The 26,067-nt window shown below is 43.7% G+C and overlaps 1 protein-coding gene across 4 annotated transcripts in view; it reads right to left on the bottom strand.

Annotated features, from left to right (window-relative positions):
• Positions 1-26,067, bottom strand: part of vti1a (vesicle transport through interaction with t-SNAREs 1A) — a 192,052-nt gene that overhangs the window by 63,401 nt on the left and 102,584 nt on the right. For 2 of the 4 annotated variants that reach the window (XM_046368786.1, XM_046368787.1), the window contains 2 exons: positions 14,628-14,698; positions 10,387-10,459 (listed from right to left, as the gene is read on the bottom strand). In XM_046368786.1, coding sequence (XP_046224742.1) covers positions 10,394-10,459; positions 14,628-14,698 — 137 coding nt within the window. In that variant the 3' untranslated portion in view covers positions 10,387-10,393. The remainder of the gene's footprint in view (positions 1-10,386; positions 10,460-14,627; positions 14,699-26,067) is intronic. The other 2 variants (XM_046368783.1, XM_046368785.1) reach the window with 1 other exon arrangement.

Here is a 26,067-nt window from a genome sequence, read left to right as displayed (position 1 = left end):
CCAGACACATGCATTCACCACACACATGCATTCACCACACACACATGCATTCACCACACACACATGCATTCACCACACACACATGCATTCGCCACACACATGCATTCGCCACACACATGCATTCGCCACACACATGCATTCGCCACACACATGCATTCGCCACACACATGCATTCGCCACACACATGCATTCACCAGACACATGCATTCACCAGACACATGCATTCACCACACACACACGCATTCACCAGACATGCATACACCACACACACGCACTATACACACACACGTACACATGGATTTTGTACTGTATATATGTGATAGTGGTAGAGTAGGGGCCCGAGGGCAAACAGTCTGAATGTATTGTAATGTTTTTAAAATTGTATAAAACGGCCTTCATTTTGCTAGTCCCCATTAGCTTCCTTGGCAGCAGCTACTGGGGATACATAATAAATACAAATGTTAATTGCTTACTTAACTCCGAAACAACACCTGTGTGGAATCACCTGCTCTTTACTTTGCATCCCTCATTTCCTCAAGTGTTTCCATTATGTCGGCAGTTACCTGTCATTGTGCTTCAGATAACGATGGAGAGAAGAGAAGGCCAGGGCTACTCAGTTAACAGTCTCTTCCCTCAATAAACAAATGCACTGGTTATAGAAAACAACAGCCCATCTTTGCCCTTGTCAACAACCCCATTCTCTGCAGCCCTGGCTTGTCTGTGTCTCTCTCCTTTCTCCAAAAGCGCCCCATCAGCACTCTAACAGGAGTGGTGGAGGAAGAGCGAATAAGAGCAAGAAAGCCTGAATGTTCAGTCTTTCTCGACATAGACTGAATGTACTGTAGAATAATAAAATATAGTGGCCTTCAGCAGCGTTTCCCCTATATTTATTTAGCAGTGGCGGCCACTCCCAAAAATAAGTTTTCGGGAAGGTCAAACCTTTTCAGTGTAAACTTAAATGACTAAAACCAGATATAAAGCATGTTTAAAACATAACGGAGCTATATTTTCATTTAAATAAGATGATCTTTGAGAACTAACAATTATCAAAATAAAAAACTAGACCGTCAGGGAGAACACTTTTTTAAATGTTTGAGTCACTCAGAGAGCATAAGCTATGACAAAATCTGTGGAATTGCAGGAATCATCTTTAAGACAATGTTTTTTGCTTGTTCCTAGATGGGAGTTCCTCGCAGTCTGCCATTGCTTCCATAGCTACACAATCAACGTATTTATGTGGATTGGTGATGAAGCCTGTCTAATTTAAATAAAGATCCCCAATCCACAGAGGCCTGCTCATAAAGACTTTCAGCATTGTACACATGGCACTAAGCTCCAACGCACTGTCCCTACAGTACGGCTGTATGCCCTACTGAACGCTCATGTACAACAAACACACTAACAAAAGCCAGCTGCCTTCGCCAGAGATGGGCAAAAGACGCAGCCAGCTACAACGCATTCGTTTGCCAGAGAAATAGTAGAGGAAAACATGAGAAGTTCACAGAGGGAGCAGATAGGGCGACCCAGAGGGAGGGAAAGCAAACGCCAAAGTGTTATCAGCCAGGCTGAATAAATTGCGAGACGAGAGGTAACGGAGTACTAATGTAGTACATGGAATTATCCGCTGCAACAAAGAGAAACAGATCAAAGAGAGGCATCCGTTGGGATCGGTCCACTACTCTTGGGATAGGCAATGAGAGCAAGGCTATGGCTATTCCAGACTCTCTGGTTCGCATAAATGACTTCAAATGAAGAAAAACAGGGACCTTTTTATCAAACACGTTGCTTCAAAACATCTAAACATGACCAGACCTAGACTTTGGTTGATTTTTGACCAAAGGTCACCATGTGGATGAGACTTTCGAATGGACAGGCTCCTGAAAGAATGGTGGCTAAAACAAAGCTCAAGTGATTCGGATAGTGAGAGTTGTAAGAGGTGAACATCACACCATCCGAAGCAGAGTGGACAGGTGAGGTTCAATGGCAGACCCCACTCTTCATTCCTAGAGCCTGTGTGTGGTGGCTCAGAACCATAAATTGTAGCTTTGGGAAGACCAAGCTCTCAGAGATACTAGTGGAGTCTTCCTTTGGTAGCTTTTATGGCACATAGGTGGGTGAAAACTCAATAGCAGGTTTGACCTTCGCACAGCAGAAAATTAAATAGACTGAGTGAGAGTACAAGCAAGTGTGTGGGTTTTTAATGTTTGTGTGTGTGTGTGTGTGTGTGTGTGTGTGTGTGTGTGTGTGTGTGTGTGTGTGTGTGTGTGTGTGTGTGTGTGTGTGTGTGTGTGTGTGTGTGTGTGTGTGTGTGTGTGTGTGTGTGTGTGTGTGTGCGTGCGTGCGTGCGTGCGTGCGTGCGTGCGTGCGTGCGTGCGTGCGCGCGTGAGTGGGAGAAGATGCCTTGCCCCCTCTGCCACTGCTCCACCCAAGCCGCTCTCGAACTCCCCTGACTACTGCATCCTAGCTTTTCCTCCGCTCCTCCTCGAAAAAGGCAAACCAAATAAATAAAAGGACAGGGGGGAAAAAAGGGACTGAAATGGAGGAACGAGGAGAGAAAAAAACACTGACAAGTTTAATTTGTTCCATCACTCAGCTTTAATTAAAAATAATATGGAATCTTTTTGTTCGACTTCACAACAAGACTTCAATAGGGCCCCCAAGACTCCCTACCACTTGCCTCCCAACACAGCCCACTGGTGGAGCTGAATTCCATTAATTACATGACCCACATATCACATAGTTAATATTCCAGCGCTGGGAAAAAGAAACTCTGCCAATACCGATGGAAAGGGCCTAAACTTGGAGGTGTTCAGGACTTCAGAGCCCTCCCTACTCCCAACGCTTTTCTGGGGCGGCGCTCTTTGGGTCTCCTTCTCTCCTGACATTGTTTGCGAATGTCGCCTTAATGGGACTGGGAAATGTACGAACGAATGCAGCCACACTCTTTTCCAGTGAATCAAAAGGAAGTGAATAGCAGCTTTCCTGAAGGGAGAAGGTGTGGCGATGAGAATAATAAGTCAGGTTTCTTTAACCATCAATATGTAATAAAACAAATTGTTCAAACATACATTGTATAAATTCATGGGATATAGTGAATGGTCATATGCACATAAGGTTACCAATGTCAGGATGCATGTTAGCTAGTGATGCACCGACATGATATTTTTGTCCGTTACCAATATCCAATATTTTCCTCGCCAAAAAACCTGATACCTATACCGATATTAAACACTTTTGCAGCCTTTTAAGCATTCTAGTGCAGTTAAATAGTTAACACACACACATACACACATGGACACAGCAGTCTAAGGTACTGCATCTCAGTGCAAGAGGTGTCACTACAGTCTCTGGTTTGAATCCAGGCTGTATCACATCCGGCCATGATTGGGAGTCCCATAGGGTGGTGCAAAATTTGCCCAGCGTCATCCGGGCTGTCATTGTAAATAAGAATTTGTTCTTAACGGACTTGCCTACTTAAATAAACGTTACACACGCACGCACAAAAAAGTTATTTTGTTGGCATTTACGTATGTCCCCATAACCAGTATAACATCATCAAAAGCTATTTCTTTCACTTACTTGCTGTGCTGTTTCGTTGTTCATTTGTTCAGTCATTTCTTTGTCAACCAGGATTTCTATGGAACGCCGTTTGGATCTTTGCGTGTCAAGAAAAATACACGTCAAATAACACTATTTGATGTGTCAAATAACACAACAATCTGTTTCAGAAGCTATAGTTAGCTAGCTAACTATATAGCTAGGTGTCATCTAAAATAACCCTAATTTATAAGAAGGTTCTTATTCGATTAATGATGGTCGGACCCATCTATGTGAAACTAGCCACAATAATAAGGATTTGTCCCAATAGTGGACTTTGCTGCCTTTTATTCATTTGCATTTACATCTCTGTCAATCGCATATTTTAAACACAAATTCCACTATTGTGCCTAATCCTTATTGTGGCTAGCTTCACAACACATAACTCGGTCCGGTTGAGCCTCACTAACCAGATGAAGCTAGCTGGCTGCTGATAGCTTTGGGCAACAGGGTTAAGTAGCTGGCTAGCTATTTATTTTCATGAACTGAAGTTCAATTTCAATAGGCGAACAACAAGTGGCAACCTAGCTAATACTTACTCAAAACGATCCCTAAATCATTGCTAAGAATAATTAAAATGACTGCAGTTTCTGCTGGTTATTGTTTTCAAGCTGGTTGTATTGGTGCTAGCTAGGTACAAAGCTAAAGCTAGCTACCCCAGAAGTTCAAATGTGTTATTGTAAACACATTGTTCGCGTACGGTGTTTGCTTGTTTGCATACTTTTTTGTACAGCTTTGACAGTGCTACTGTATCCTTTTTGACACTCTAAAAGACCCAAACGGTGTTCCATAGTATATGTGTACCGGTGCTCCATCAGTCGGTGAAAGCCAACATCACCCACAACAGAGAACGGATGATTGTCAAGGGCAATGAATTCCATTATCTTGGCTTTAATGGATTTCACCTTTGAGTTGTCTCGCTGAAATGTTCTTACACTTTCTAATGACTGCTCAACTTGTTGACTGCTCGATCCACACAGCAGACATTGTGGGCTAGGTTAGGAATGCTGTGTTGCACGTGTAGCGCAAAATTGTACGTGCCGTTATTACATCATGTACCTACGTTATATAGGTATGCACGGTAGCTTTGACATTGGTTTTTAACATCGGCGTTAAACTAGACATCGGGCCGATACTGATGTTGGCATTTTTAGCTAGTTTCGGCCAATTCCGATATGTTCACCGATATATCGTGCATCCCTAATGTTAGCCTTAGTAAAGTGGTTAGCAAAACGCAGCACTGGCAGAACAGTTTGCAGTTTATAAACCCTGGCTCAAGTGAGCTAGTGCAGGTCGAGGGGTACCAGCATACACTGAGTGGACAAAACATTAGGAACATTCTCTTTCCATGACAGACTGACCAGGTGAATGCTATGATCCCTTATTGATGTCACTTGTTAAATCCACTTCAATTAGTGTAGATTAAGGGGATGAAACAGGTTAAAGAAGGACTTTTAAGCCTGGAGACAATTGAGACATGGATTGTGTATGTGTTGCATTCAGAAGGTGAATGGGCAAGACAAAATATTTAAGTGTCTTTGAACAGGGTATGGTAGTCGGTGCCAGGTGCACCAGTTTGAGTGTATCAAGAACTGCAATGTTGCTGCTCAATAGTTTCCCATGTGTATCAAAAATGGTCCAGACATCCAGCCAACTTGACAACTGCCGGAAGCATTGGAGTCAAAATGGGCCAGCATCCCTGTGGAACGCTTTTGACGTCTTGTGGAGTCCATGCCCCGAGGAATTGAGGCTGTTCTGAGGGCGAAAGGTGTGTGTTTGTGGGGGGGAGGGGCTGCAACTCAATATTAGGAAAGTGTTTCAATGGTTTGGTATATTCAGTGTAGTATAGAATACAGCAAGCAACGCGTTTGGCCAAGGTGGAGCAAGTTAGCGAAAGGCACGCTGCATTTGCACACCGTCAGTCATTGGTTTGTTCTGTGGAGGTGAAGGGAGTTAGCATGCTGGGACTAGAGTCCTAGGACCAGGCAAAGGGGCTGATCTCTTAATCAATGTCCAGAGCGACCAGAGCCCTCTGAAGTCTGTGGCCCTTGCCTGCCTGCTGCTGCTGTCAGCCCTGCTACCACCATGAATATGGAGTCCTTCTGCGGTCGGGGCATGCTTATGTTTTCTGTCTGATATCTCGGCCCCATTCCCATTTCAAAGGGAGGTCTACCCAGGGGTTTGACTTTTTGATCTGACTGGCGACTGACTCGACCACCTGCATGCACGATCAGCCGCTAGTGAAAAGACCAACCCCCCTCCTACCCACACCCCACCCCCCTTGGCCTCATACTGCCCCCCACCCACCCCCACCTTCCAGGAACCCTCCAGAACCCCAGTGGTCATAACTGGGTCATAACTGGGTCTGGAGCTGCATCTTAACTCTCTGGTTGCTCTGCTCTGCTGTGTGCAGTGGCTGGGAGGAGATGCTGGGCATGATTGCAGTAGCAGCAGGAGTTGCCTCCATTCCCGCCACAGAAAGTCCACCTCTGTTGGGCAAAGTCATGGGAGCCATTTTGTGTCCATAGTGTGAGGGCTGTAATGTCAGGGCTGTAATGTCAGGGCACCATGGTACTGAGGTAACTGAGGAGAGAGCTGGAGCCTGTGGCTCCTCTAATCAGGCATTGCTTCCCCCACCAGCCAACCTTACACCCCTCACAGGACAGTGGTACCACCAATAAATACTTCAAATCACACAGAGACACCACTTCCTACTGCACGTCTTATGGTCAGCATTACTGACAGTAAGCTTGCACATTATGTCAGCTACATTAGCATGGTTTCCATTGGACAACATATAATTGAGATAAGAGGAAATTGCACACGGCCTATTAATGAATTGATGTGATGCAGCAGGTTGAGAAAATAATGAATTGATATTATTGATTGATATGGGTTGATGACTCAATCACGTATTTACTATTCCTGAACACCTCTTAATGCAACATTTGCGGATCCCCTTACAGCTCGTCATTGGAAAGAACAGCAGCACATTATCACAAGTGGCCGTTAATAAAGGGAAATGTTATAATTGTGCATTATCAATTTCATACCGCTTCACTCCCGATGAGTATCAATTGAGATGATTACTTTTGAATAATATTATGATTTCCTTTAACAGGCATTAGCATGAAGAGTTAATGAGATCACCATGACCATGACAATACAATTAAAACCCTCAGGACTTCAGATGATTAGATGAATAATTTAATAGTGTGAAGAGGAAGAAGCCCTCCACCAGCAGACACTAGGCAAAGTAATAGAGGGCCTACGGCATGGCAGGCCATGTAATGCTGTAGAGGAGTAGCGTCGGACAGTGTTGATTCAACTCCAGTCTTGGGGACCTACTATAGCAGCAGGGTTTCAGGCACTGATCGACTAATGAGTGGCTCCCCTCTCCTCAGGGTCAAAAAGGAAAAAAACAGAAGGCGAAGTGACAAGACCAATGGCGTCTTAATTCCAGTGTTATTTTTCCTCTTTCTTTTTCTCACCTTACAAAAAATCCAACCACTTGCAGTCTTGACAGAACTATGTTATACCTATTGCATTCAGAGTATTAAATATTCAATACAAGGGTCGGTCACCCTCTAACAGTTCAGGTGAAGAGAATTGCTGTACTGGAAAAAATGAAAAAAGTTGAAAAGGGGAGTAGCAAATGAGTACCATAAGGCAATTTATTAAGCACAACTGAAGTTGCAGAGTGTAGTGGTAGAGGTTCACCTACTGGCCTCATTTACATAACACTAGAACTCTTTCACAGACTCCTGGTAAGCTTAGAACACAAAAAGCAGCCTAAACAGAAAGTCACCAACCCCCCAAAACAGCACAACAATTTCCATGATAGTGAATAAAAGGTATCAAATGTGTGAAATCTAATGAAACGACAGAGGAAATATCAAAACTACGCCACAAGGCACCTTTGTTTGTCCCATTTACTGGTTATAAATGACTTCTAGAGATGAAAATATTAAACAAAATCGTACAACCAAACACTATTTTATTCAAACGCATAAAAAAAAGCTTAAAAAACGTGTGGTATTTGCTAAAAGACAAACGCGAAGCCCCATGAAGCAGAAAGCAAGGCATCGGTTGGGAAGAGGCTAGAGGCCACCGCGCTTTAGAATGGCCCTCATAAATCCTGATTTGAGTCGGGACTAACCAGAGAAACCTGAGGCGCGGCGTGCTTGAGCCACACCAGGCAGGCGCTACCGCTCTTAAATTCTACGTTTGATTAAGTCTTCCCATTAGGTGACAGCTGAACTTTAATATGAATATGATAATATTGAAATAAGTGTGTGTTATTTACTTTAGCGCTCGGGTGGTGGTGGCAGGGGGATGAGGGAAGGCGGGAGAGGACAAGGGAGGGGGAGCTGGATGATGAATGATTTCTGGACAGCTCTGGGTGACACCAGGCAAGCCTAGGCCTCCTCTAATCAGACTTGACAAAATGGAGACATATGCAGAAATATTGGTTACAGTCGGCATCACAGCCCTGCCTGGGCTCCTGCTGCCACGCTGCCCCGCCTGCCCCTGATTGTCTACAGGCACTGAAGCATCTATTTCAATTGGCACTTCCTTCCTAGCCCCAGGATTTTACATTTAGCTGGTGTCATTTACATATTACTCTTAATCAAAAACCATACTGGGCAATAAAAAAAAGAAACAAAACCGTGGCGTCACGGTTCAGGGGTAGGCACAGAGGCACTTTATGAAATGGTGATGTGACAAGACATTAATCTGTGTGTGTACGAGTGAGTGAGAGAGCGAGAGAGAGAGAAAGGAGAGCGAGAGAAGGAAAGAAGGAAAGAAAGAAAGAAAGAAAGAAAGAAAGAAAGAAAGAAAGAAAGAAAGAAAGAAAGAAAGAAAGGAGAGAGAGAGAGAGAGATGTCTATGAGTGGTGGTGTGTTTGTGAAAATTGCCGGAAAATTGTTAAAATTGGAGTGTACAGCTTGTGTTTTTCTTGTTAGTCTAAACACATCAAGTACTGGCTGTTGGACAGCTTTCATCTTATTTTGCATTATATTGATGGACTAAAGCAACGTTTACAACAGAAAACAGTACTCTGCATTACAATCAGTCGTGGTCAGTGCTGTTTAAGATTAGGGAGGCCGATAATTGTTTTAATTAGCATGGCCTTACTTCTATTACAGCATAATGGATGACTGTCATTCATATTCCATTCAACCAGTTCAATGTAACAGCAATAGGTTTAGGCTACTACATGACACTCAAATTTTCCCTATACCCATCATGAGGTTGCTACAACCTAGCCTATGAATGAAAGTTTACAACGTAGGTGCACAGGTCGAGAGACAAATTTGAGTAATCAAGGTGACAGACACATTCAATACCGCCTTGCACACTCGTTTGCATCTAGTTGATCTAGGGTATAATCATTAGTCCAAAGAGTTGCAAAGTTTCTACTGGAGAAATTCAAGTAGGTTTATCCCCGTTTCGTTCCGTTTGCTTCTATTTAAGAAACGTTTCTAGAATCAGCGGAATGAATACACTGCTGATCTCCCGCACACGCAGTTCACTTTCATAGTAGCTACATTCAAACAGCATCATACATTTGCTTGTTGTATACAGTAATTTCTTCTCACATCTACGCGCTCTCCTTCTCTCACCTTCTCCCTTCGCTTGTGGACTTCAGTGTGCAACACAATAGCTGTCTGTGACGAGGCAAAAAAAACCTTCCCAAGCCAAACCTTCATACCACAACCACTACACAAGGCCTACATCGTTGTCACCATATCAGCTATAGTCATAGTCAACATAATTACTAGAACTAACGTGTTAGTAAACCAGCTACAAATCACATAACAGCAAGCAGTTTAGCAGTTACACCGGCTGGCACTGATGGAAATACATTTCTAGAACCGAAAGCTTACCTGGAAGAGTGACTTGGAAGAGTTCCATTTTTGGATACCCTAAGCTAGCTAGCTAACATAAAGAGCATTCCTCCATGTTTGAACATATTTTTTTGTAGGCTAAATTAGCTAGCTGCATTAGATAGCCCCACCTCTTTAAGGAATACCTAGGATGAAAGTGTTTTAAAATTGTTAAACTACTGGATGTCATAAGGTGAATGCAAAATCTCTCTCTGCTGTCCAACTACTGTCTTTCGAGTCAACTACTCATCACATTTTATGCAGTGCAGTGCTAGGTAACTGTAGCTTATGCTTTCAGTACGATTCAATTTCTGACAACATGTCAGTTCATGCTGCAAGACCTCTGATAGATTGGAGGGATTTCTTCTGGAAGTCGTGAAAATCTATGGAAGGGGATGAGAACCATGAGCCTTCTAGGTTTTGTGTTGACATAAATGTACCCAGAGGATGGAAAATAGCTGTCCTCCGGCTACACCATGGTGCTGCCACAGAGTGCTGTTGAGGCTACTGTAGACCTTCCTTGCAAAACGTGTCTTTTTTTATTTTTCACTGAGTAGGACGGTCCTCCCCTTCCCCCACTGATTACAACGTATGGGGCATAATGCATGTTCAAAAGACAACGGTCTCAAAACACAATATTATCCCAATCACAAAGGATTACGAAGAACAGCACAGTATCCTATATGGGATAAATAAGATGTTGTGGGTTTGAGTGTGCATGAGTGACAGGGTTTATGTATGTGCTCATAACACATGTATTTACCATCTGTGTATACTGTATGACTACCGTTCTAGGCCTTTCTACAGTGTATTTGTCCTTACATGAGTGGATGTAAATGTGTTTGATGAAACAGTTGAAGACATCTACAGAGACGTGCAGTAGAATCATGGTCCCTACCTGCCTCTTACCTTCTCAGCATGCCGGTTAGGATGCGGGAGCTCTTGCCCAGGTTGGCGTCTGTCTCTCTCAGCTAGAAGCAGGGGAAGGAGAAAGGACAGGTGTAACACATATAGACATATTCAGTCCATATACACTCACATCTAGTACTGGGTCGGGCCCCCCTTTTCCTCCAGAACAGCCTGAATTCTTCAGGGCATGGATTCTAAAAGGGATGTTGGTCCATGCTGACATCAAGCAGTTTCTGCAGATTGGACACCGGTACACCACTGCCACCAGCCTGTACTGTTCACACCAGGCAGGATGCTTCCATGGACTAATGCAGCTTACACCAAATCCTGACTCTGCCATCAGCACGATGCAACAGGAACCGTGATTCATCAGACCAGGCAATGTTTTTCCACTCCTCAATTGCCCAGTGTTGATCGCGTGCCCACTGGAGTCGCTTCTTCTTGTTTCTAGCTGATAAGAGTGGAACCCGGTGTGGTCGTCTGCTGCAATAGCCCAGCCATTACAAGGATCAAGGATTTATGCCTGCCGAGATGCCGTTCTGCACGCCACTGTTGTCCTGCGCCGCCTTTTGTCTTTTTGTGGCCCACCTGTTAACTTGCACGATCCTTGCTGTTCTCCTTCCACCTTTCTTATCAACGAGCGGTTTTCACCCACAGGACTGCCACTGACTGGATGTTTTTTTTGTTTGTCGCGCCATTCTCTGGAAACACTGTCGTGGGTGAAAAGCTCAGGAGGACGGCTGTTTCTAAGATACTGGATCCAGCATGACTGGCATCAACGATCATACCACACTCAATCTCGTAGGCCACCTGTTTTACCCATTCAAATGTTCTATCAAACAGTAACTGGGTGCCGGTCTGCCTGCGTTATATAGCAAGCGAAGGCCACGTGACTCACTGTCTGTAGGAGCGATGCATTTTCGTGAACGGGGTGGTGTTCCTAGTATAACACAGCTCAGTTGTGACTGAGAAGTGAGTGAGACAGAGAGATGGAGAGAAACTAACACGGAACCCCAACCAGCTGTCACACCACACCAAACGCGATCACGACACGCAGGTCAAAATATCAAAACAAACTCTGAACCAATTACATTAATTTGGGGACAGGTCGAAAAGCATTAAACTTTTATGGCAATTTAGCTAGCTAGCTTGCACATGCTAGCTAATTTGTCCTATTTGACTAGCTTGCTGTTGCTTTGATATTTTAACCTGCGTGTCGTGATCGTGTTTGGTGTGGTGAGACAAAATACATTTATGAACGATGGCACACGCTCGCAGCCGGTTTGGGTTCCGTGTACCGCCACCGACCTCGTTCGGCTTTCAGTCACCCACGTGGGTATAACCAATGAGGAGATGGCACGTGGGTACCTGCTTCTATAAACCAATGAGCAGATGAAAGAGGCAGGACTTGCAGCGCGATCTGCTTCACAAATAGAACTGACTTCTATTTTAGCCCTTGGCAACGCTGGCGCGCCTGGGCAGTGTGGGTGCAATGATTGAATAATATAGATTTCTACATTTATTTTGCAACGTTCGCGCACGCAACATGAGAGGTGTAGTCAGGGTATAAGAAAGAATATAAGAGATTAAAGGAATGATCCACACCAAATATATATATTTTTTTCTCATTAGTCCACTGTTGATACAGTTCCAAAATGATTTGCTTGGCAGCAGTCAAGTTCAGGATAGAATACTTCAAAAAGCTAATTGTAACATGCCGCATCATGATGATGCAAAACGTGGCTAGTTGCTTTCTGAAAGTCCTATGCTGACGTGCAAAACTGGGCTAAAATTCAGACAGAGAAAAATATTCTGGAAAGAGACGAACACAGCAAATGAGAGAAGGCCTGTAGAATGACTTTGTGCTGCGACTACATCTGTGTGTGGAGTAAAATGCTGACACCGTGACGCATGAGAAGCCACAAAATGGGGGGGGGGGGTGGGCTTCGCTGGGTAAGAGACTATTCAGAGAGAGGTGGGGGGGGCTTCTCTGACCTTCCCTCTCTCCATCTCTCTTCCCCTGCAACCTTTGGCTTTGCCTTTCCCAAAAACCCCAAATATCACCAGCTCTTTATCTATTTAACTCTTACTATGTTCCACACTCTGACCCTTCACCTTGACATTTATTTACCCTTTTGCCTTCATCTCTCTCTCTCTCTCTCGAAGTAAAAAAACAAACAAGTTCAAGTGTCTGCTGTCGACTTCCACTTATACCAGAAACAAAAAAAACACAACAAAACCTTTGACACCTGATTTGACTAGTGAGTGCATGCATGTGATTAGTGAGTGAGTGAGACTATTGTGTGTGTCACCCACTGTGAACGCAAGTGTGTCTGGGTATTTATGTTTAAACAATGCCCCCCCAAACCCATTAATCCTTTGTCTTTTCCATGCAAGGACGACGTTTACCAACGCTTCTATCCTGTGTCTTCACATCTAGTCTTTCTTCTCTTTCCCCCGCTCCCCATACTGCTTTTCGACCCACAAAATGTCTTTAAAAGAAAGAGGGGGGCCTGTGAGAGTTCATGGGGGAAAAAAACGAGAGAGAGACTATTCTCCTTAGACAGCAGGCAGACCTTTTGAAAGGAAATGTTGGATTTCCTTTGAAATCGCCTGCGAGGCCCACTGCCATTTTGTGATCTTTTAGCATTCTCCGTGGATGGGCCGTCAGAGCGGGGCCCCTCACCGTGCTGGAGTTCTGTCTACTCTACCTGTCTGTCTAGGGGAGGAAGGGTGGAGTTGAGGAAGATTACATAGGGAGGGACAGATCGACAGAGAAAGAGGGTGAGAGTGGGAGATGGTGGGGGAGACAGAGGGCCACAGTCTAATGCTCTAAAATTGAGAGTGATAGGAAGAGAAGAGAAGTGATAGAGAGCAATATACTGAACAAAAACATAAACGTAAAGTGTTGGTCCCATGTTTCAACAGCTGAAATAAAAGATCCCAGAAATGTTCCACGCGCACACGTTTGTTTGTTCACCTGCGGGACCAGCCACCCGGACAGCTGATGAAACTCTGGGTTTGCACAAATGAACAATTTCTGCACAAACTGTCAGAAACCGTCTCAGGGATGCTCATCTGCGTGCTCGTCGTCCTCACTAGGGTCTTGACCTGACTGCAGTTCGGCATCGTAACCAACTTCAGTGGGCAAATGCTCATCTTCGACGGCCACTGGGATGCTGGAGAAGTGTCCTCTTTATGGACGAATCCCATTATCAACTGTACCGGGCAGATGGCAGACCGTGTGTATGGCGGTGTGTGGACGAGTGGTTTGCTGATGTCAACGTTGTGAACAGAGTGCCCCATGGTGGCGGTGAGGTTATGGTATGGGCAGGCATAAGCTACGGACAACGAACATAATTGCATTTTATCGCTGGCAATTTGAATGCACAGAGATACCTTGACGAGATCCTGAGGCCCATTACCGCGCCATTCATCTGCCACCATCACCTCATGTTTCAGCATGATAATGCAGGGCCCCATGTCTCAAGGATCTGTACACAATTCCTGGAAGCGGAGATTTTCCCTGCTCTTCCATGGCCTGCATACCAGACCTGTCACCCATTGAGCATGTGTGGGATGCTCTGGATTGACTTGTACGACAGCGTGTTCCAGTTCCCGCCAATATCCAGCAACTTCACACAGCCATTAAAGAGGAGTGGGACAACATCCCACAGGCCACGATCAACTCTACGCAAAGGAGATGTGCTGAATGAGGCAAATGCTGGTCCCACTAGATACTGACTGGTTTTCTGACGAACACCCCTACTTAAAAAAAGGTATCTATATTCCCAGTCATGGGAGGTCCCAATTTATTTATTTAAATTGACTGATTTCCGTATATGAACTGTCACTAAGTAAAATCTTGAAATTGTTTCATATATATTTTTGTTCAGTGTAGAAAGAGAGAGGTAAAGAGAGTCACAAGGCCTAATGCTCAGTCAGTGTGTGTGTGTCCGTTCGTGCATGTGTGTGCACCCGTGTGTGCTTGCTCAGACAGTCTTACATCACACATGACATCATTGCATGGGACTTTCATGAGTACAGCACTGGATGTTGAACCATGTCCCTAACCAACTACACTGCCCTGTTGTCCTCAGCACTTTGTTCTGGCCTTCAATCTCACTGTTCTTCAAGCACGGGCCTTTACACGCTCATTAGAGGCCAACGGTTCATGTCCAGTGCCTGTGCACTGCATGTGTGTGTGTGCGCGTGTGCACGTGTACTCACCCGATCTCTGGATCTCTGGATCTTCTCGCGGTCGGTGTGTAGGTTAGCCAGGATCTCTTGGCCAACTTGTTCTGAAGAACAAGGAGAGGAGAAACACAGTTATGTTTGCATGAATACGCTTTGCCTGGGTTGCACCGGTCTTCCCTTTCATTCCTCACTGAACATTCACTGACAGAAGTTCAAGGTAAGTGTGTCACTTAAGGACATGACAGCACTAAATCCCGAAATTGAACCAGTGACTTAAGTCCATGCTCTGCTACGGTTGCCAAATAGTCTAGTCCACAGCTATAGAGGATAGACATTGAGGTGTGTGTGTGTGTGTGTGTGTGTGTGTGTGTGTGTGTGTGTGTGTGTGTGTGTGTGTGTGTGTGTGTGTGTGTGTGTGTGTGTGTGTGTGTGTGTGTGTGTGTGTGTGTGTGTGTGTGTGTGTGTGTGTGTGTGTGTGTGTGTGTGTGTGTGTGTGTGTGTGTGTGTGTGTGTGTGTGTTCGCCAGCAGACGGCTAGCTATGCTGCCTTGCGCATGGTACTGCTCCTTGAGCTACAGCACAAAATGCTAGACGGACACACTACCCTGCTGAACACCAGCTTGAGAAGCTAAAACCTGACCGTGCTCGGCCTCCTTCAGCCAAGCTCTGTCGAGTTCAGATCAACCAGTCCACTAACTTCCCAACATTAGGGAACATTGTACCAAACCCATGCCGGGCTTAGTTAAGCCTTACTGAGCCTAGCTCAGAGCCTGGATCAGCTGTGCCGACAGCACCATTAACTCGAACACCACTAGCAACTGATCCTCATTTCAAGGCACAATCTTATAATAGATACACTCAGAATAAAACAGAACTATATGAAATTATATTCCATTTGAAATAGTTAACATAGGTAAAGATCTTCATATTAAAATGCTAACAACTGCTTTCATGATGGCTTAATTGAATCTTCAACTTCTAAAGGTCTCGTATGCTCAGATGAACGGACAAGATGTTCAAGGTCTCACCACTTTTCTATCACTTACAGTATATCACAACTCTAGTATCTCACAACAATATCCCAGGCTGCACGCGACATCCTGCTACTGGAATCCAATCAGCTGATGCAATATTCATAAAACCACTCTTAATAAATGCTGCTCGTCCGTCGTGGATGTAAGCACTTTAAACACACACTTCTAAAACGTCGCCAACAAGGCGTCTGACAAGCTCGTCAGTGGTCACTGTCATTTCCTGGTCCCTTGGGTTAGGCGGAGAGAACCCCCCCCCCCTCAAAATATAAGATCCCACCACTGTCACCAACTGTAAGCAGATACTGCATTAGGGTTAGAAATGAGGGAGGGAGATGTTTTTTCTTGCAGCCCGGATCAAAGACTGCTTTCAAACGCACCAAACAATCTGGCGTAAACAACGCCCTCCTGACTAGATTACACTACACAGGTGCTGCACTCCAAAGAGCCCACGTGCCGCTCTGCTTGTTTTGGGGGAACGCCGCAGAAAAATGGGCTACATCTGGCAGCTAGACAAGAGAGGAAAAAGAGATCGCAGAGAGGAGGAAGAGAGAAGGGGGGGGGGGGCTGTCGAATGAGTGACGCTTGTACTCCCTTTCCTCTCCCTTCCGTTCCCCTCAACGGGCGCACAACGCACCTCTTTCTGCCTTCATTCATTTCTAAATCAGGGACGAGACAGATTGAAGGATACACAGATTAAACAAACAGTCACATGTGACAAATAGGGTCGATTAAAAGGCTGAATGCAGGTATTAGTAACCATAGTAATACACGCCTCCCAGTCCCCTCCAAAAGAACAAGGGATAAACAGGGAACGGAGCTGTGGCAGGAAGTCTTCTGTAAAGACAACTAGGCGCCGCCATCCGTCTCTGTCCGGGATGGGGCTTAAGACAGATGAGGGTGACAAGTGCTACACAAGTCAAGCCACATCGTCGTTGTCGTGGATGAAGACAGAGAGCGCGTTATTGGAAAACGCACACACTCAGACTGAGAAGATGGATGAGAGCGTTGCGGAAGAATAGGGCCCAATGATATCCTACTGTATTGACAGGGGCAGAGGTGCGAATGTAGTGTACAGGACCTCGGTCTGGAGAATATAGGCCTACGTTCAAGTAAGGCCATACACAATTTAAAATGGTTAACAGATGCACTTCACTTTTCAAAAAGTGAAAGTTGTACTGAAAAATGTCTGCTCGAATTATGGCTGCACGATGCCTCTTTTATCCTACACAAGAGGAGCATCTCTTGATTTGGTCGCTAGGTGTTGAACTAAGGCTGCTATGGTATTCTACATGTTTTCAAATATCTTACAAGGTAAGCTTAAATTTTGTCTGTGTTGGGGGGGGGGGGGTGAAATGAATACTTAGGTTGGTAGGAACAAATCTAGCCTGTTAACATTGAATGTCCACCAAGTGACTATATATATGCTCATGAAAAATATGATAAATACTTGGATATCCCCTGTCCCCTGACACCACCACAATGTTTGAGAGAGGTTGGTGTTGTAGGAGTGTAGTTTTTATAGTGAACAGTCACTTTTAGGCACATCCAGTGTGCAAAAACAGTGCAATTACCACATTTGGACACTTAGGAGAGGTTGAAATGACACTTGTAAATGTCCCATGACCACACTTACTAAAACAACTGCCCATTTCTAGTTGTTAGGTCTATCAATCCCATTTTTTGTTGTTGATATTGTTCACATGTTGTGAAAGCCATCTGATGCGTTTTCAGCTCTGGGAACCAATAATTCACTTATAGCAGGTCAAAGATTACTTCAAAAAAGAAAATGTTATTTGTGTGTGCTTGATCTTAGGTATTCTGAACTGTCACTCCTATCTGTCTTCTGATCATTTCCTCATCATCTCCCAGATGTCTTCCTTCCAAATATACCAAGTGTAGGCATGTCAGAGTCATGTAATTACGCGTGAATAGCAGTTACTTTTGGGTATGTCAATTTAGGCGGACAAAGGCAGCCAATGAGAAAATGAGGATGAATTACTTGATATGGGTAGGCTACATTATATACATTTCCATGAATGTTAAACATGACCCGCTTCCACTTCTAACAACATTCTCACCAGCTAGCTAGGCTACATGTACCACAGCCACCACAACTGATTTAGGTGCCATCATTTCTATGGCTGCTAAACACAGCTACTAATCCTTTAACTTACTACCGCTACTGATGAAGCACATAACCACTGCGCCAACAACGGTGCAGACAAAAGTCTCCCCTACATAGGTAAGTTGTAATTGAATGTCATAGCTGAGCCAGTGTGCTGTAAACGCAATCCCGTTATGATGAAGAGTCCCCAGAGCCAACAGACTGTAGAACACATTCAAGACTCTGGTTTCGGCAGCCAGGGCCAAGACCACAAGTTCAAAGAGAAACACGTCCCTTTAGCTGTGTAACCACAAATGGATGTTGCCATTAAGAATTCCCTCACCTCACCACACACAGTCCTGTCCCTTCCCCACTGGACCATTAGCTGTGTACACACACCGCCTCCCCACGGCCTCTCTCCCTTTACCACAGTCACTTTCAAAGCAACAAGCGCTCAGTCTCGCCTCAGAATTAGGCGTTCATCCATGTTTCTCAAACTTCAAATTTCTAAGTGTTTATTAAGGTTAGGCATTCACTCTGAATGGATAAGGTAAGGGTTAAGGTTTGGGATAGGCTTAAAACTAAAATCTCAAAAACATCTTGTATTGCTGGATTTGAACTTGCAACCTTTGGAATCAGAGGCAGATGCTTACGCCCCATCCTCCATCCCTGTCCACAAAACAGAAACCTCTTGAACAGGAACAGCGCTCACTGTTACCCCTAATGGCCGGTTTCCAAGTCATCTCCCAATGTCCTCGTAGATGGAAGGACGTCGAATCCTGACTTGTATATCACAGTGACCTGGCTGTTCAGTAAGGGAAATGTTGAGGAATTGCCAAATCTGTTCCCTCGAAAGGGGAGCTATCGTTGAGAACTATCGGCTATTGTGGAGGAGGATGAAAGAAGGCTTTTCTAATAACGTCTCCTCCCCTGATGATATTCCTTCCTGAACACAGGAAGAAAGGAAAGTGTCCCCCCAAATCCATCTCAACGTAGGCTGTATTTAAGCTACAATCCACACGCAAATACACTTCAAGTATGTCTGATCACACAGTTCATCATCATGGACAGAATCTCACGTTGAAATAGAGGTGTTAGATACTTTTACCTGTAACAGTTTGTGATGTTTTGACAGCTCATCGCCAGGCTTTATGTTCTGGTCCGTTACACTACAGACGGCACTGTGTCAACACGTCATAGATTCTGACAACGAGTGAGAATTGTAAAATGTAGAGGGATTGGATCAGAGAGAATTAACAAACAATGAGAAATCAAGCTACTCTAACTTACTACGCAGAGTTATTATCATCCGCCACTATTTATGAAAAGTCATGACCTTTTCCCACAATAATGGAAAATGGTTTACTGTGGAAATTGAACGCTGAGCTAAATGAAATTCACTTCAAATTCAGAATCACTGAAACTTGCCTCTACGCTCAATGCTCCATTGTGCCATTGAGCAAGGCATTTAACCCCAATTTGCTCCAGGGGTGCCGTACTACTATGGCTGACCCTGTAAAACACATTTCACTGCACCTATCTGGTATGTGACAAAAAAAGAATCACACCACCATTATAATCACACCCCCACTGGAGAGCAGGAATTTATATATATTAACTCGTTAACTAGTGCTCTTTAGGGAGATTAGCAGAACTGACTAGATAAGAACAAATGGTGCATTGACTCAGTTAAGCTTAAGCAAATAGTGATAAAATTCAATTGAACATTATCCAAATCCATCCATCCCTCCTCCTCCTTTTTGGTTCTTTGACCTAGTGTTGGAAGAGATGCATTAGGTCTCACCCATAGAGACAGATGGAGGACTAGCGCCCAAAAGCCTGTTTTAGCATGGGCAGTGGCATTGAGGACCATTTTGAAGTAGTCAACTGGGTGGGACTTCCTATGGGTTAAGGAAGGATAATCCCTGGGGAAAAGTTCTTATTTTGGACACTCCCCTGGATCATTTTATATACACTCATCAAAGTTGTACACGCCGAGGGACGTTGTACATGCCGAGGGACGTTGTACACGCCGAGGGACGTTGTACACGCCGAGGGACGTTGTACACGCCGAGGGAAGTTTGTTATGCTGAGCCCACAGGCCATGTGTCTAGTCTTGGTCACACTGACTGACCTGGCTCACAAAGTCAAGAGGGCCAGAACCAGGACATTGGGGGTCATGCAGCATCTGGTGAATCTACAGTGTGATGCTCTTACATGTGAATGTGTGGTGGGTACAATGGGGAGTCCAGCTCACTCAAGTGGGTGCTTATATTTAAGTCACTTGCTCAAGGGCAAAAAAAGATTTTTCACCTTGGGGGCTCGAGGACTCGAACAAGCAACATTTCGGTTACTGGCCCAACACTATTACCAATAGTGTTTAGTCAGCATTTTATTTGAACAGCAGTGGCGGGATAAGCTGAGCTGGAAGAGCTTTTCTTTTCTGGCATGAGTTTGCATATATGTGAGCAGATAGGGGTGAATACCAAGCAGGCAGTGCACTGACCAGCCCTGCTGTGGGCCTTTGTCTGCATGTGTATGATGCTATGAGCAGCGGCGTGGTGGGCAGTCAGTCCGGGTGTATTTCTGAGGCCTTTCTTCACTCTGCTGGGCCGTGTTTTATTCATGGCCTGTGCCCTGACCCCGCAGAGCTCCTGTTCTGACAAATCACTTCTGATTAAGACAGATCTCTATTAGCCACTCAACTTAGCCTATTCATCACCCCCCCCCCCTCTTTCCCCTTCTCCCTCGCCTGTCCGTCAGACCGGAGCAAGACGCAAAGGAAATGTTCCGCCGTGGTTTTAAATGGCTGATTACGGACAATTGGCGGATGGAGGGATGTAAGGGAAATCTTATGGGTGATAAGACGCAGGTTTAATGGGTATAAATGACCAGGCCGACTAGGAGGACCAGCTGGTAATAGAACCATTTGTTTCAGGCAGAACAGGAGTGGGAGAAAAAATGAAGACTGTTTTTCTCCAATTGAACTCCCCTGCCTGCCTGACTGCCTCCCTCCCTCCCTCCCTCCCTCGCCGCCTCAAGTTCAAACACTTCCGTTCTCATATTGACTTTTAACAGTAAGGTCCCTCTCACTCGTCCTGAATGAGAATAGATGAGGCTCGGAAGCGAGGCCGGTTGTTTTAGATTTATGAAACGACTCAGACAAGCACATATACAGATGCGGCTGTAGACATGGCCTCAGACCAGACATACACACTCAGATACCCAGGCACAAAGCAATGCACCAGCTTACAAATAAAAAGGGAACTTTAACGTTCAGCATCCCATAACCTACTTGTAGTTTAAAAAATGTCATTATAAACTGGGTGGTTTGAGTCATGAATGAGGATTGGCTGAAAGCCGTGGTATATCAGACCGTATACCACGGGTACGACAAAGCATTTATTTTTTACTGCTCTAATTACATTGGTAACCAGTTTATAATGGCAATAAGGCACCTCAGGAGTTTGTGGTGTATTGCCAATATACCACGGCTAAGGGCTGTGTCCAGGCACTCCGCGGTGCGTCATGTTTAAGAACAGCTCTTAGCCGGGGTATATTGGCCATATACAACACCCCCCTCGGGCCTTATTGCATAAATACACGACTGCACTGATGACACTCTGCCTACTTGAGGCAAAACTTTTAAAATCATAAAGTTAAAACAGAACCAATATATAAAAACTGTTCAACAGCTGTAAAGTCTTATTGTTTAAATCCCCAAAACAATACTAAATTAACCTGAACCACAATAGTGGAGGGCAAAGGGAGTAGGAGGAGGGGGGGGGGATGGGGGAAGGTTTCCGTCAGCAAATTGCCTGGAATTACTGAACCATTCAAATGAAAACTAATGGACTTTGGGCCACACTGTGATTGCCTCAACACACAGACGTAACACGGGAACGACACCATACAGGGCCTTCAATTAAAAACAGGAAATTTCAACGGACGGCTGGTCAGCCCCATACATCTACAGTGTCCCCACAGCAACGCTGGTCAATTCATTCTATGGATCAAATGGACTCGACTGATTCATTCCATTTCCACTGCTCCCGGAAATATCTGTACGTGTTGATTCAGCTTGTGGTCAGAATGAGCAGAACATTTATGAAGTGGTGGAATAAAAAGAACCATGGTTCATACAGTATAAACACATCAGACTCCTTTCAGCCCTCGGTAGCGTGGATACAACGAAGCCATAGACTATGAAAGAAAAGCTGCCTTTATAATAAAGCTTCACAACAAGGTGAAAAATCTGCCGATGTGCCCTTGAGCAAAGCACTCGACCCCAATTGTCTGCCATTATCTGTTGATAACCCTGGCCGTGATCTCACTCTCCGAGGGTGTCTCGGGGCGAGCTGGGATATACAAAAAAAAAAACATTTCCTAATCACACACACGTATAATACACACTCGTACATATTTGAAATAGGACAAATAAGGACACAACAAACTATTATTATTAGCGTATTACTTACAATACGTAGTGGGGAATACATTAAAGCTTATCGTTTGTGTAATGGAGAATAGAGATGACTATCACAGTACAGACAACTGACATTCTCACCGCTGACAAACGGTCTATGGAAAAGAAAGTTGAGATACTGAAACTGGATAGAAAGATGAAGACATCACAGGGAAAAGATGGAAGATGAAAACGTATGAAACAAGGATGAACCACCCCTAAACCTGGCAGCCACAACGGGAGGTATATACCTGAAAAACCCCAAATATCCCATTTACCCCAAAGAAGTTTGTCAGTTTAAGGAAACGGACTCAAGGAAAAAAGGGGGAAGAAGAAACTTGACATTCCCCAGTTTCTTTTTCAACAGTTTAGGAACGATAATAATCGCAATACTCCTGATTAAAGGCTTTCACGTCTCTAATCAGAAAGTTGACAGGCAGATCAAAGCGCGCAACATGATTTTTTGCCTTTTAATTATCTGTACAACACCATACCTCAGGCTGCTCTTCCTCAAACTCTCACAAAAGATGGCAAAGGAAGATCTAACACTTCTTAACAGTTCATTATCCAATAAGAAGGAGAAGAGAAAAAAACACTCCACACACAACTATTTTGAAGGGCTTTAAAGCAATCTACACAATTAGCAAAGACCTGGGGGAGGCCTGTGGTCCTCTATTAGCACATCCCAAATTGAAACACCTTAATTATGTTTGTCAAAACGGACACCGCGTCACCCTCATTTGCATGTTTTGACAGGGCCCGTTGTGATTCAAGACCCCCCCCATCGGAACACAGGGATTATTTAGCAGATTTCAACACCTACTGATTATACAGTATTTCCCTCTGAATAAATGAAATGACTCATTAATTTGTGCTTTGTTTCAGATCCTTTCCCCCTCCCCAATTATCGGAGAGAGTTAAGAGTATAATGGAGGCAAACAATAAGTAACGTGTGCATAGGCAGAGTGCTCACTAGGGCTGTGGCTGTGACGAAATTTCCTCAGCTGGTAATTGTCAAGCAAATAACTGTCGGTCCTCATAGTAATAACTGTTAATAAACATAAACACATTTAGCATCTCCTGGCTTACAAAAAGCCTAATAAATCAGTGTAATATAGCCTACTCCTTCACAATAAATACATGATTTATTTTAGACAAGTCTAAAGAAACATGATATGAAGAAAATGTAGTCTATTTCAGAATAGCATACTCTGAGTTGTCCTTATGTTAGGTCCTGATCTGTGCCAAATGGCTGTGGGCGACACAAGTTCATTTAACTGACAAGATTTGCTTATAATTAATTAGGAAGAATATAATGAACAAAGTTATAAATATTTTCTTCAAATGATTTGAGGGAGTGCGCACATTCGGCTATTCTGTGTTGAGCGGTTAACAAAGAAATATGTACTCCTACATGCTTAATTTAGAGTTATTAATGTAACTTTAGATGTTCTACAAACGTTGGGCTATATGTTGGGATTTTTCATACACTAAGGCTGCATGATGTGACTAATGATGTTTTGAAAAAAGTTGCTTGAAAGGCATGAGCTCGGATTGTTGTTTTTTTTCGCAGGCTGTACACACTCCAAAAGTCTCTCATTCACAATTTGACAAGCACTTGATAATGCCTTGAATTTCACGGTGGCATCCCCTTTGTGGCCGTAATGCACCCTAAAAAAAATGTATACCTTTTGAGGCCCGGAGTGCTGGATTGTGCCCTTCTCCCTGAGTGTGCTGTACAATCCGAAGCGTCTCTCACTCACACGGCTCCAAGTCACATGATTAGGTCTTTCTCACAGGCTACAAGTGAAGACAGACACATCGGGGTTGCAACTACGTGCGTCCTTATCCAATTCCGAGGTGCATATTGAAGATATTGGAAGAACAACATGAGTAGGCCTCACGAACAGCAAAAGCACTAGCCTATGTCAATCTACTATCACCCATAGTACAAAAGTTGACCTATTCTATTCTGTGCGAGAAATAAATATTCCAAACATAGTTTGGGACAGTTGTGGAATGCGATAGATCCCAAATGAATACAACCACTAGCAAACAGAAACAAAAAAAAACTATGCTATGCAATGTGGCTGACGCAACAGATCAGAACGTTTATGTTAAAATGTTGATAAACTATTAGTCTATTTCTTCACATAATAAGCCCAGGAATGCGTACATGGCAGTAGGCTATAAGCGTTAATGTTCCATTTGTGGAAAACACCATTATCAAAAGTGACAGAAAATGCAATTATGCATGTAATGCTTTTATTATAAAGGTGCATTTTTATGGTGAAAATTATCTCCCCCAAACTTGAAACTCACACACGCTGCTTATGTATGCCAGTTAGGCTGTACACACATTGTAAAGCAGATTAATGTGCTTCATTTTAAGATGTTATTTTGCCACTTTAGTTGTGATACAAACCTTTTTAAAACATATCGGCCTATGGGCTAGGCTACATGAGGTGTGCGACTATGTTTGAAAAACTTGCGCAAAAAAAAGGCATGTTTCTTATGCTGGGCATCATTCACAAGTGACAATATATAATTCACAAGTGATAGGCTTGATTTAATCTTGTGCTTACATATACTAAATCATTTTTGTGTGAAATTTGTTTTGATTTAGAATGTACCATTATCATACACCTGTATCGAAACAGGGGCAGCAGGAAAAAAATCTAAGCACTTAAATAGCAAATGGAGGATGCTTTTCCCCGTGGTTTATTTTCATGCCAGCCAAAAAATCCAATTGTATTGGGCACATACACATTTACCAGATGTTATTGCGGGTGTAGCGAAATGCTTGTGTTCCTATCTCCAACAGTGCAGTAATATCTAACAATTCACAAAAATACACACAAATCTAAAAGTAAAATACCGGAATTAAGAAATATATAAATATTAGGACGAGTAATGTCGGAGTGGCATTGATTAAAATACAGTAGAATAGAATACGGTAGATACTACTTTACTCATTTCATATGTGTATGTAAACATTATTAAAGTGACAAGTGTTCTTGGTAGGCTATACTCCTGTACTAAATATAAGCAAGGTGCTAAATATTAGAAAAGTTGAGAAATAAATATAGTAGGCCTAGCCTATAGAAAGCTGATGGGAGCCTCCTATTTTTAATAGAGGCCATCAACACTGTTTTCTCACGCAATTGCATAGCCTTGCATAGCCTATAGAAATGTTGCGCAACATGGGCTAATGGGCTCTCGTGAAGTGTTTTCTCGATGACATTTGCATTGATGTCAGAGTGATTAGTGGGACAATAGAGTGGTGAGTGCCAGGCAGTTAGCAAGTTTGGTAGGCTACTAATGACCAGCAGCAGCATCAGAGTTTGGAGAAGCCTAATTACCGTGCCCAAAACGGTCATGTGAAATTTGACTGCCATAAGGTAATACGGTCACCACAACAGCCCTATGTGTGCAACAACTAGCCACTCTATCTATATGGCTATTCTGATGATTGCAGTTAACCGTTTCTGTTCTGACCAACATGATTAGATTCGGCCTGTTTGGTTGAAAATTTCACAGGCCAACGAAGCCTTTGTTCAATGGAAAATAGTTTTGGACACCTATAAATACAAATGAATTATGATTTTCCAAAAGTTGAAAAGGGTGCCAAGAGAGAATACTGAAGTTGAGAGTAAAACATTGAGTTCTGGTGATATAATGCCAAAAAACGAGACAGAGACTAAATGCATTTCACCCAACAGAGTGATGATACCTAAATGCTTTTTACATCCACTTAATGGGGACAATTGAATGTTTTATCAATCAATCAACACTAGCTAAATAACACAAAAAGGTGAGTACCCATGTCAGTGGCCTTCACAAATTCCTTTAGTCTAAGCTTGGTTACCAT

Source organism: Oncorhynchus gorbuscha, linkage group LG11 (assembly GCF_021184085.1).
Source record: "Oncorhynchus gorbuscha isolate QuinsamMale2020 ecotype Even-year linkage group LG11, OgorEven_v1.0, whole genome shotgun sequence".
NCBI classification, from domain to species: Eukaryota; Metazoa; Chordata; class Actinopteri; order Salmoniformes; family Salmonidae; genus Oncorhynchus; species Oncorhynchus gorbuscha.
Note: the sequence above shows the minus strand (reverse complement) of the source record. Positions and strands in the feature narration are given on the sequence as shown.